This window comes from Sinocyclocheilus rhinocerous, unplaced genomic scaffold, assembly GCF_001515625.1.
Source record: "Sinocyclocheilus rhinocerous isolate Xijiao unplaced genomic scaffold, SAMN03320098_v1.1 scaffold5, whole genome shotgun sequence".
Classification (NCBI taxonomy): domain Eukaryota; kingdom Metazoa; phylum Chordata; class Actinopteri; order Cypriniformes; family Cyprinidae; genus Sinocyclocheilus; species Sinocyclocheilus rhinocerous.
In genome coordinates this window covers 641,709-653,891 of record NW_015661874.1, presented here as the reverse complement: position 1 = coordinate 653,891, position 12,183 = coordinate 641,709, and the positions used below count along the sequence as shown (strand labels likewise).

The following is a 12,183-nucleotide window of genomic DNA, read 5'->3' as shown; positions in this document are numbered from 1 at the left end:
CCTTTTCCCCCCCCCATTATAATTTTTGAAATGGAAACTAATGATACTTCAAATTGTGTTGAAGAGAGGTGTGCTGTTACTTTTGTTGATAATCAGACTTACATATTTTATCTGACAGATGACAAAACTGGTAAAAAAAACAAAAAACAAAGGTCCAGAACATCTTTGACTTGGGTCAGTAAGTAACCACCAAATGCATATCAATAGACTGGCATCAGAAAATGTAAAAATCTTGTTGAATACTTTATTGTACTGTGCTGTACAAAACTCTATTTTCCCTGCTCTTGTTTAACACGGTGAGGCCCAATGGGCCGTGTTTACAGCAAAAACCTTCTGAGATGGATTATTATTGGGCCTCATTATAGGAGTGACTATTTATCATGCAGGAGATGCTGAATGTGGGGAATGTGAGATGGAAACTCGGTTATGGTGACACAGCTAATGTAATACAGTGAAAATTAATGGTAATAAAGCCTCATTTTCTAATGTGGCTGTGAGATTGAGCCCCTGAAGCACAATCACAGTCCTTGTTGTCTTTACAGATCTCTATTTGTCATGCTTTGCTGTCTGCGCTCGCTGGATTCTCGGTTTTAGCTGCTTTTGTTAAACCACTGGTTCTTGAGACTGTACAATATGCTATTTGCTTGCATTTCATTTATTATTAACACAGTAAAACTGGTAATTAGTCTCAACTGTCATAAAAAGGACTAAAAAAGCTTTTGGAGGTGAAATGAATTTAATGACCCTTCAATTGCTGTAAGTTTTTTTTTTTCTTCTTCTTTCCTTTTTTTCCCTCAAATGTGGTTACCGCGATAAAATAAAGGGAATCATGGTAGAAAAGAAAAAAAAACTGTGATTTATTCAGAAACTCACTAACAGACATACCTATTTTTACTGATACATGCAGTTCTTAGCTATTTTCTTAAAGAAAGTTAAATAAAGTTATTAGTCAAGCTAACAAATGACAATAGATTAACATGTTGAAAAGATAATTCTCTGATGCATAACCTTTTATTTTTCAGCTCTGTATCGTGTTTTTTTTTTTTTTTTTTTTCCTTTTTGTAATAGGACATATTTCCTATTTTGCCTGATGTTTAGCATTTATTCATACTCTTTTTAGTATGTTTGACATGATCCCAAAATTAGAGACCACAAGGTTCTTGTTGATTCTTCTGTTCCCGTTCTCCGTTTAGAGTTTGGTGCTGCCAGTAGAACAAAGCAGCAGGTACTGAGCGGTGATGAACTCATTTTGACTGGCTAATTGCTTCACAGCCAAATAGTTAATTAGGCCAACACTCAGATTATCACCTTAAGGATCAGTCAGGTACAAAAGTGAACCTATTCAAATTTCAAAATGTGTAAACCTGACACTGTGGCTCTGTTCCAACCCATAGTGGGCTGCCTGCTGTCTGCAAAGACAGCTGCCTTCTAAGGCAGCATCCAAACTGGGTTTGGTAATGTTGCACATAGGCAGCAACTCACAAATAGCACTTCACTAAAGAGTTTGGCGTTAACATGCTGCAGTTTAATTAGCTTCAAAAGTATAGCAGACACAAATATTGTGTAAAAAAGTCAATTTTAATTAGATTTGACGTTTTAGTTGTCTAATTTTAAAATGATTTGTTTGTTTTTAATTTAAAAATCTATAATCTAAATCTATCTGTTTAATTGGCTAATTTGGGGGTCCATTAAAGCTTGTTTCTAACAGGGAATAAAAAAAACCTTTCACTTTTTTTTTTTGTTTTTTTTGTTTTTGAATTGTGACTTTAAATCTCACAAGAAAAAGTCAGAATTAAGAGATATAAACTTAGACTTGTGAGGAAAAAAAGTCAGAATTGCAAGATAAAAACTAAAGTCATAATTACCTTTTTTTTTTTTTTGGTTGTGCCACAGAGTTCCACAGAGGTCAGTAAAAGTTGTTTTAAAGAAATTAATACTTTTATTCAGCAAGGATGCATTAAGTTGTTCAAAAGTGACTGTGAAGGCGAAGAGGGCATCCAGACACGGGAGGTGAACTGTGTGCTCAAGGCGGACAGCTCAGCTGCCGACAACGCCATCTGTGAGTACTTTGAGCCCAAACCCCGGCAGGAACAGGCCTGTTTAATTCCTTGCCCTCAAGACTGTGTAGTGACCGAGTTCACCCCGTGGACCACGTGCTCCAAGACCTGCGGGCTGGGCCTGCAGAACCGCGTCCGCTCCATCGTGGCGCCGCCGCTTTTCGGCGGGCTTCCTTGCCCCAATCTGACGGAGTTCCAGACGTGTGCGCCAAGGGCCTGCGAGGGCAGAGAGATGGTGTTCAGTCTGAAAGTGGGCGGATGGAGCGAATGCAAGCTGCCGTCTTTACCGCCACCTCCGACCTCCTCTGCCGCCCCCTCGCGCACCGCCCGCCAGGCCCGCCGGCGGAAAGGCAAAGAGAGGAAAGGGAACCGGGACCCGGAGATGCGCGAGCTTATTAAGAGCAAAAGGAACCGCAACAAGCTGAATCGACTAGAGGACGAGCTCTGGAATATGGAAATAGGCTACCAGTCTCGGCAAGTGGTTTGTGTGCATCGAAACGGAAGCACGGTGTCACTCAGGTTAGTGACTTTTCCCATTAGAACCATATTAATTTGACATAAATAAAAATGAGGTTGTGAGGGGTGGAAGAATAGTCTGTTCAGTGTACTGTATTGTAAATAATTTTCACAAACTTTGTTTCTGGATTTTTGTAAAAACTTAATTAGTTAAACAGTGAATGCAGTTAACATCACAGCTTTGTTCAAAAATACATTACAGTGCGATTTGTACAGTGATTTGAATGCATGTTTTTTATTTCAGAATTATTGATATTAATTTTTATATTTTCTGATATTCCTTTTATATTTTGGTGTAAAATATAACCCCCCCCCCCAAAAAAAACAATAATTATAAATAATAATAATTATTTAATGAAATAGTTAATTAACATTAATATTATTTTATTTAAAGATACTTGAAAAATATAATTTGTACAATGACTTAGATACACTTTTTCTATGATGAGCATATTTTTCATTTCTGAATTATTAATATTCATTTTTTATATTTCTTTTGAGTAGTTCAGGTTGTAAAATGTTTCATGGTGCAACTCCCCGAAAAGTTAATGATATTTACAATTGAATAAATACCATTAATATTAATAGTAATTAATTAATTATTAGTAATCACAGTTTTGTATTAATATAGTCATAATAAATTAATATTAATGTTAATATTTTCAAAAATATATTTAAAATTGCAATTTGTACAATGACTAGAATACACCTCTTCTGTGAGCATGTTTTTCATGTCTGAATTATTAATATTCATTTTGATATTTCTTTTGAGTAGTATAGGTTGTAAAATGTTTCAAATTTATAATTTATTAAATACCATTAAGTTAATATTAATATTTATTAATTTGAATAATTATTATTATTATTAATTAATTATAATTAATTGATTACTTCAGGTTGTAAAATGTCATGTGGTGTGACTCCCCCAAAAACTAAAAGATATTTATGAATGAATATATATCATTACATTATTATAATGAATATTAATAATAATTAACATTCATATTATTTATTCAAAAATACATTAAAAAAATCAATCTGTGCAATGAGTTTGATACACCTTTTCTATGATGACCATGTTTATAATTTCTGAATTATTAATATTCATTTAAATATTTTCTATAAAGTTGTAAAATGTGATGTGGTGCAACTCCCCAAAAACTCAATGATACTTATGAATTAGGAAACATCATTAAGTTGATATAAATTCATATTAATTAATTATTCAGCTTTATTAATTATTATTATTAATTGCAACTCCCCAAATACTTTTTTTTTTCTCACTTTTTTACTTTTTAAAAATTCTTGAAAAAATAGATTTTTAGAAATAATAATTAATTGATGATTATTTGATGTGCACACTATGTTTGTGTAAAAAAAAAAAGAAGAATCTATTACGCATTACTTTCTCTTGAGCCGCATCTGTTTTGTTATAGCACTAATGGCTCTCAGGCTAATAGCAGTTAAATGAGTCTTAAAACTAGGGATTCCGGCATATTTCTGCACTCCGTCAGCCGCTGACAGTCAGAGGATGATGGCTGCGTGACTCGTCTGGGTCTCCACTGTGCTGTCAAAGCACTCCCACGCTTGAAGTCTATTTTCAGCTGTAGAATGACAACTGTATATTCCCCAGCAGCAGATTGTGTGAGTACAGCAGAGTGTGAGCAGAGTATGCCTGCACTTTCCACCGAGTATTAAATGTTCAAGAGTTTTGTAGTTATTTAAAAAGTTTTGGCGCAGCCTTATAGTCCGTGTATCTCAGGCGTACAGTGTTTGGCCGTTGATATTCGTTCAAGCTCAGGAACATGGGAAAAGTTGAAAGGAAAACATTCCGAGTGTTTCAGCCAGAGGAATCTGCAGGTAATATTAAGTTTATGGAAACAGTTGAATAGCCAACGTCAAGGTTAAAGCAATCCAGCAAAGTCACATACTGTATAATATACAAAGTCACATGTACACCGTTCAAAAGTTTAGGATCATTTTTAAAACATTTTAAAGTCATTTATGCTCATCAAGGCTGCATTCATTTTAGTAAAAATGAAGTAAAAATGTTAAATATTATTACAATTTATAATAGCTGTTTTCTATTTGAAAATATTCTAAAATGTAATTTATTCCTGTGATCAAAGCTGAATATTCAGCATCATTACTCCAGTCTTCAGTGTCGCATGATCCTTCAGAAATCATTCTGATATTCCGATTTGCTGCTCAAGAAACATTTTTTTTTAATTTATTATTGTCAATGTTGAAAACAGTTATTTTGCTTGCTTTTTTGTGGAAACCATGATACTTTATTTATTTATTTATTTTTGATTCTTTGACGAATAGAAATTTCAAAAGAACAGCGTTTATTTTAAATCTTTTGTAACATTATAAATGTCACTTTTTTACAATTCAATGCATCCTTGCTAAATAAAATAATGAATTTCTTAAAAAAAAAAAAAAGTGCTTACCCCAAACTTTTGAACGGTAATATATATATTTAAATGGATTCACAAAAACAACCGTCATACCTCCAGGAGAATAAATATTAATATTTGACTTGTTTCTCTTTGCTCCTGAAATATTCATAGCTGTTTTGCTTCTTCAAGAAAGTGGAAAAAAGTTTTTCTGAAGCACTTTCTCTGTGATCAGCCAATAGACCATCACAAACAAACCATTCACACCATTCTTATTCTGTTTCATTACTATGCTTTTGTCAGTATAGTAAACCCAACAGTTCTTAGTGTAATATGTTGCCAGACATCTCATCTGTTGTACTAGTTCTTTGTGTTTGTGGCTTTACACATGCACTCGAAAATCAAAGTCTGTAAATCATATACCTTTGCTCAGTGTTATGCATACAATAGCATTGTTTAATTGAGTATTTCCTGCTCATTTTATTTAGGATTTGATGGACGTCTTCATAATGCTCCTGCTGCTGCAGAGGTTCTCCTGAATTCCCACAATTGAGTTATTCTTACATTAAAGGAGAAACATCATTCTCATTTAAATGGAAATGATGGTGTCCTCATTCCATCAACAAGCTGTAAACAACAGCTCAAAAATGTGCGACCCAGTGCATAAAAACAATGCTTGTTAGTAATATTGGGAAATTTGTGATACAGCAAAGCACATTTCAGTAGAACAGCACCGTTTGAAACCAATTTGACACTCAGGAAAAGTCAAATCCCACCCTAAACATTTTTTTCTTGTTGAATATCCTGGTATAAACATTACATTATGGAAACTTTTTTCATGTTTAACTTAAACTTCTTTAGCAAACATGGCATTGAGAGTTGACAAGTTTGATTTATTTCCATTTATCAGTTAATGATATTTTTAATTTAATAAATACCATAAAGTTAATGTTAATATTAATATTTATTTATATAATTAATATGCATTAATTTATTAAACATCTTTTAAAAAAAATCACTGTTATGAATTATTAATATTAACCATAATTAATTCTAAAAAAAAAAATCCATAAAAATCCATCTATAACAATTTTCATATTGGAAGTCTCTGTTTTTCTTATATTACAATAAAAGTTTTAAAATATAAATATATTTTAAATATGTTTTAAAAACGTTATAATTTTAAAAAATATAATAAATATTAAATATTTTTAAATATTGTATATACATATTTAAAAAATATTTTAAAAAATATATTTAGATAATTATTGCCATTGATTTCAGGCATGCATAGTTACACTGATGAATATAAATTAAACTTATTAACTACACTGAGAAAAAAAAACTGTCAATGGGTTGATATCCTTTCAGAAGGTACTAATTTACACTGTGTGACCATTTTGTAACTTCTTTTTATCTTTCTTCCTTGTGTTGGTTAATGAATTTAATTTTGCCCAGCCCTAGTCACAATTTTGATAGTAGCCCTATTTGTTTTATAGCACACAATCGCAATTCCAGCAACAGACTGGCATACTCTCCATTTCTGCCAAATAGAGTTTACCAACGGCTACTATCGCTTTTATACCTCAGGAAGAGTTATTGTGCTGCAATATGGTGTCATTATTTTGCCAGATTTTAAAATGGTTTCAAGACATCTTAATCTGGGTTTAAAGTGGGTGGAAAACAGTGCCAGTTTTGATGTTTATGTGTTTAAGAGTCTGTGCTGCCCTGAGGTGAGTTTGGCAGCCACGGCACCTAAATGAGCATTTGCTAAATGAAGCTACGCTGGAAAGGAAGCAGCCTGTAATTAGCACTAATAGCTCGTCAGCCGCATTGCCTACATAGAAAATAAGTAACTAAGAGAAATTGCTGCATTCACACTGCCCAGCATTAATTTACCTGCCTCTGAAACAATTACAAAATCTGTTGTTCAGCTGCAAATTGAGTTTAAGTTACCATGTTATTAAAGTATTAAAAGAGAAAATATTGCAGTGATACTGTGGTAAAGTGATGGTATCAGGGGTTCACATCTTTTTATTTGTTAGTTGAACCCCTGAACTATTTTATTTTATTTTATTTTATTTTATTAATAATTCTAATTTTATTTTATTAATTATATTTAATATTATATTAAATTACGTTATATTGGATTTTAATTCTATTTTTTGTTTTATCTTATTTTAATTTGTTTTAAATAAAATTTACATTTGCCCAGACATTTCAAGTAATGCTCTAATGCTGAAAATGCTGAAAATAAAAATAAGTATTGATCATATTTATTTAATTGATAATATGATTTGTTTTTTTTAATGTCTGAATTTTTTTATAAAATTTTAGTTTTTTATTTTGTTTATTTAGTTTTAGTTATTTTAGTATTTCAGCTTAAACTAAACAAAATCTTTTTCGATATATGTTTGTGTTATTTTATTTCAGTTAATTTTTATCTTGTTTCAAGTAATGAGAATATTTTTAATGGTTTTAGTTTTAGTTAATAATAACCCTGGTGTAAAGAAGTTTTATTTTCTACCATTGAAATATGTTCTTGATTACTGTAAAATAATTATCTTGTCATGTTGACTGACCAGTACTTCTACTCGTCTGTCCTGTATCAGCCAGTGTCCCCACTGGAGTCTTCCGGAGACGTTCCAGTCCTGCCTGATGACTAAAGACTGTGTGGTCAGTGAATGGAGCGTGTGGGGCTCCTGCTCAAAGACCTGCTCAGACCCTAGTGTTCCTCAGGGCACACGCTCCCGCAGCAGACAGCTGATACGGCTTCCTACCGGAGGAGGGTCTGAGTGTCCCCAGCTGGAGGAAAGCCAGGCCTGTGAACCTGAAGGGGACGGGGTGCCGCCCTGCGCCACGTAAGTACCATGAATTGCTGTATTCTCACTACATTTTTTTTTATAATGTACATGTTTTAAAGGGCTCATTGGATGCTACATGCACTTTTACAAGTTGTTTGAACTGAAATGTGTGTTGGCAGTGTGTGTACACAACCACCCTATAATCTACTAAAATCTTTCCCCCTTTCTCAAATCGAGCCGATCTCAGATGCCTGTCTGTGTGACGTCACAAAAACAGGCCCCTCCCACGATAGTTTGATTGACAGTAGCGTTTCAGCACAGACTGGACTGGTGTCTTACCTTAGACCCGCCCTGAGTGACTGTCATCAGTCCGCCATTGTTTCACCGCCGGAGCAGATGTAGACAAGAATGACTCCTAAGCGATTGATCTGTTGTGTTTTGTTGTTGGATGTAATAATGAACATAGCAGTCGTCATTTACTCCCGACATCTGAGCCGCTGAAGGCGCAGTGGATTGCGTTTGTTTTTGAAGGGAATGTGCCCCTGATCTACCTAAATGCGTTCACACTAATCATTCGTGATCCAGCTTCACCTACAGAAGAAGTGAGTGTAAGGTTTTTTAATGAATATTTGCAAATCGCCTTTCTTAATAATGTGCTAATTAGCAAGTTTCACGATGAATACAGCTAAAGTAAACAGTCTGTGAGAGCAGCTCGGAAGAGAGGGGCGGGGCCAGGAGAGCTCATTAACATTTAAAGGAAAATGCTACAAAACGGCTTGCTCTGAAAAGAGCTGTTTTTGACAGGGTAAAAAAGGTGTTTTTTACACTACCATTGAGAAATTTTAACCAAACTATGTTACAGACTTTTCATTAAGACCCTAAAGAATCATATCAACTTGTGGAAAATGGGCATCCAATGACCCCTTTAAAAACATTGACTGGTGTAAAAACATTTATATGTTATTTTATTTTTCATTTTTGCCACAGGGCCAGTAAAAATCTGAACCACTGGCTTGGCAGGGTCAGACTAAAAAAAAATATATATATATACATCTGTATGCATGATTTCATACAGTCAATATGAGTGAGTGCTTTTTGAATGGCAGATATAACACTTTCTTATTTAGACGTGACAGCCAGTCGTATCTCTGTTTGGGATCAAAGGTTTTCAGTTCATGGTTTTATGTGTGAAAATGCATCACATCATTGGAGTGATGATATTATGAAATGTACGCCAACAAATTGATATAATCTTGTCGTATCTCATTATGTGTCAACCCAGAGGAAACATTGCTGCTCAGAAGTTGCTGTTTCGTATAACTCAAAGGATTAAATGTGGTTCCTAGCAAGCCTGTCATTGAAGTTTCAACTGTTTCAGAAGTTTCTTCTTCAGAGAAATTAGACAATTGTTGACATACAGTAAAAGTACAGAGCAATATAATGAACAATCTACTGTAGGCACACTAGAAAATCGTGCCTCTATGTACATTTTTCAGAACTCCTAAAACATACCTATATTCACACCGGCTCTTGAAAACCTCTATGCGAACACACTTGCCCGAAAAAGAGCGGGGGACGAATTTACATGATATTAAAAGTGGGGGGGACACGTCCCCCGCGTCCCCCGCGTAATCTACGCCCCTGCTATACATACAGTTCACTGCAGTTTCCAGCTGAAATGAACATGGAAGTAAAACACCAACAACTTTTGTTCCTTTCCAAACAAATTATGATTACTGGGCAGATTATCAATTAATAAAGACTTACTTTTGTGTGGTTCCTTGCACAAAACTGTTATGACCTTAAAACACTTTACCATAGTGCATGATTTGAAAATAATATATTTTGACATTTGCATCACATAACCAGCTCTATATGTGTGGCTTCTCTGATGTAGTAAAGTTGCTCTGTAGCACACCTGGTACAGCGATGTACTAGTGACGTGGTACAAGTCTGTTAAACATGAGTCATGATAAAAGTGCTCAAAGACATGTAGAAACAAGGTAAAATGGCACGGTTGCTTCAGCAAATGCATTTTTTAAATCTTTCATATGCTGTCGTTTAGGTTTAGAATCCCATTTAGTGTGGGTGGTACATTATTTTCAAAAATAATAACGCATTACACTTTTAGCATCACTCACTGGATATTTAATTTCCCAACAGCCGCATTACGTGCAACAACCAACATAATAAACATTGCCAGATTCAAGTTCATCCATTTCGGATAAAACTGAACGTGCTTTTTGGGGCCACTCGAAACATGCAAGCAACATATCATTCTGTATAGGATTATTATAGTTAACTAAAACTAAAACCATAATTTTATGGTAACGTAACTAAAATAAAATAAACATTAACTGAAATGAAATAAAATAAAATTGGCAAGTTTTTTCTTTCATTTAGTTTAACTTGATATACTAAAATAACTAAAACTAAAACATTAATAAAACAAAATAATAATAAATATGTACGCAAAATGACAAACACACAACAAAATAACTGAACTGAAAAAAAAAGAAAAAAAAATGCATATTAAAAAATAAATAAAAACTAGGCATATTAAAAACTAAACTAAACAAATATATAACAAAAATTAAAATGAAAACAAAAAATATATAAAAATAAAAAATAATTCAAAATATTTATTAATACTATAGTATTTCAGTGATACTAAAATAACACTGCTGTAGAATTGTCACCACATTTTTCCAGCCTGGGTTGAAAATGAATGTAAATAGAATCTCAGACCATTTGGTTTGATAGAATTTGAATTCATTTTGAAATCTCTCACTGTTATCTTGGCAAATCTGAGCACAGTTGGAGACATTATCGAGATCTCTTCTGAATCTCTAAAGGAGACGCGTGCAATGGTCTTTTTCTCTGGAGGTAAATCTAAGAAGCAGGAGAACTGTGTAACTAAAACACACTGAGCTAATTTGCGATCGATTTAGTATTACTGCTGTCAAGGAGAAGCAATTGAGATGTTAACGATATCTCATTCGGGATTTTCCTATCCTGCGGACATGTACATGAAACAAGCAAAAAAAACAAAAACAGAAGTCACTTCTCAGCATGATGAACTGTAATGCTTTCTGCTCTTCATGGAGCAATGCCGGGGTGGAACGGGAGGCCCTGCCGGAAGCCGCTTGACCCCTGCTCTGCGTGAGCGGTGGTGCCAGTGAGAGTCAGCACATGAGCGTATGGAGACGGGGTGAGACGGATCGGGCTGGTCTGTGGTCCCGAGCCAAGAGAGATGCACTGACTAATGGAAGTGATCTTAAGAGCTCGGTGACGCTGCTTCTAATCTAGTTCTCTCACAGATGGCCTGCGCTGGCTCGCCGTCACAGGGCACACAATGCTTTCTGAGTCTCCCACGTACTATGAACAGGCAGCTCGAGAAGATAATGGATTTTTGCAATTCTGTTTCGCACTATTGCGAAAGTGGGAAAGAGAAATCACAAATGACATCTCTTTAATATCGCAATTTTTTTTCCAAGACAGAAATGGGATTAAATGGAGGTTGAATAGAGATTCTGAAGTCTTTTCAGACTAGAAAATCAAATGTGTCTTAAGGTTTAAGAGATCTATCCATCCACCTACCTATTATACTGTACATCCATCCATCCACCAACCTATTAACCATCCAGCCATCCATCTACCAGCTTAATTAACCACCTACTTATCTACCTTCCTATCCATTCACCAATCATCCATCTATCCATCCAACAACCTACCTACCCATCTACTTATCTACCTACCTATCCATCCATCAACCAATACATCTACAGTACCATCCATCCATCCATCCATCCAACAACCTACCTACCCACCTACTTGTCTACCTTCCTATCCATTCCTATCCACTTACCTGTCTATCCATCCATCCATCCATCCATCCAACAACCTAGCTACCCACCTACTTGTCTACCTTCCTATAAATTCACCAATTTACATATCCATCTATCCATCCATCCAACAACCTACTTACCCACCTAATTATCTACTTTCATACCTACCAATCCATCCATCCATCCACCCATTCACCTATCTATTATCCATCCATCCAACAACCTAACACGTACTTATCTACCTTCCTACCTACCTACCTACCTACCTATCCATCCATTCATCCATCCAACAACCTACCTACCCACCTACTTATCTACCTTCCTACCTACCTACCCATCCATCCATCATATTCCAATTAAATACCTGAATTTTAATATAGGTGGCAAACAGTATACATAATTGCTCTTTGAGTTGCAGTTTTAAATAATTGCATTTTAATTCTGCTAAGTTCATATAATTGTTATTTTTAACTAGAAACATTTGTAAAGCAAAATGCTTGAAGTATGAAGTTTTGTAGACTTTACAGATTGTGAGAACGAAACATAGATATAAATATAT

The 12,183-nt window shown here is 34.6% G+C and overlaps 1 protein-coding gene across 1 annotated transcript in view; it reads left to right on the top strand.

Annotated features, from left to right (window-relative positions):
- The first annotated feature begins 380 nt into the window (after positions 1-380).
- Positions 381-12,183, top strand: part of LOC107726647 (thrombospondin type-1 domain-containing protein 7A-like) — an 88,853-nt gene continuing 77,050 nt past the window's right edge. The window contains exons 1-3 of the mRNA XM_016536309.1: positions 381-407; positions 1,948-2,576; positions 7,585-7,833. Of these exons, the coding sequence (XP_016391795.1) occupies positions 381-407; positions 1,948-2,576; positions 7,585-7,833 (905 nt within the window). The remainder of the gene's footprint in view (positions 408-1,947; positions 2,577-7,584; positions 7,834-12,183) is intronic.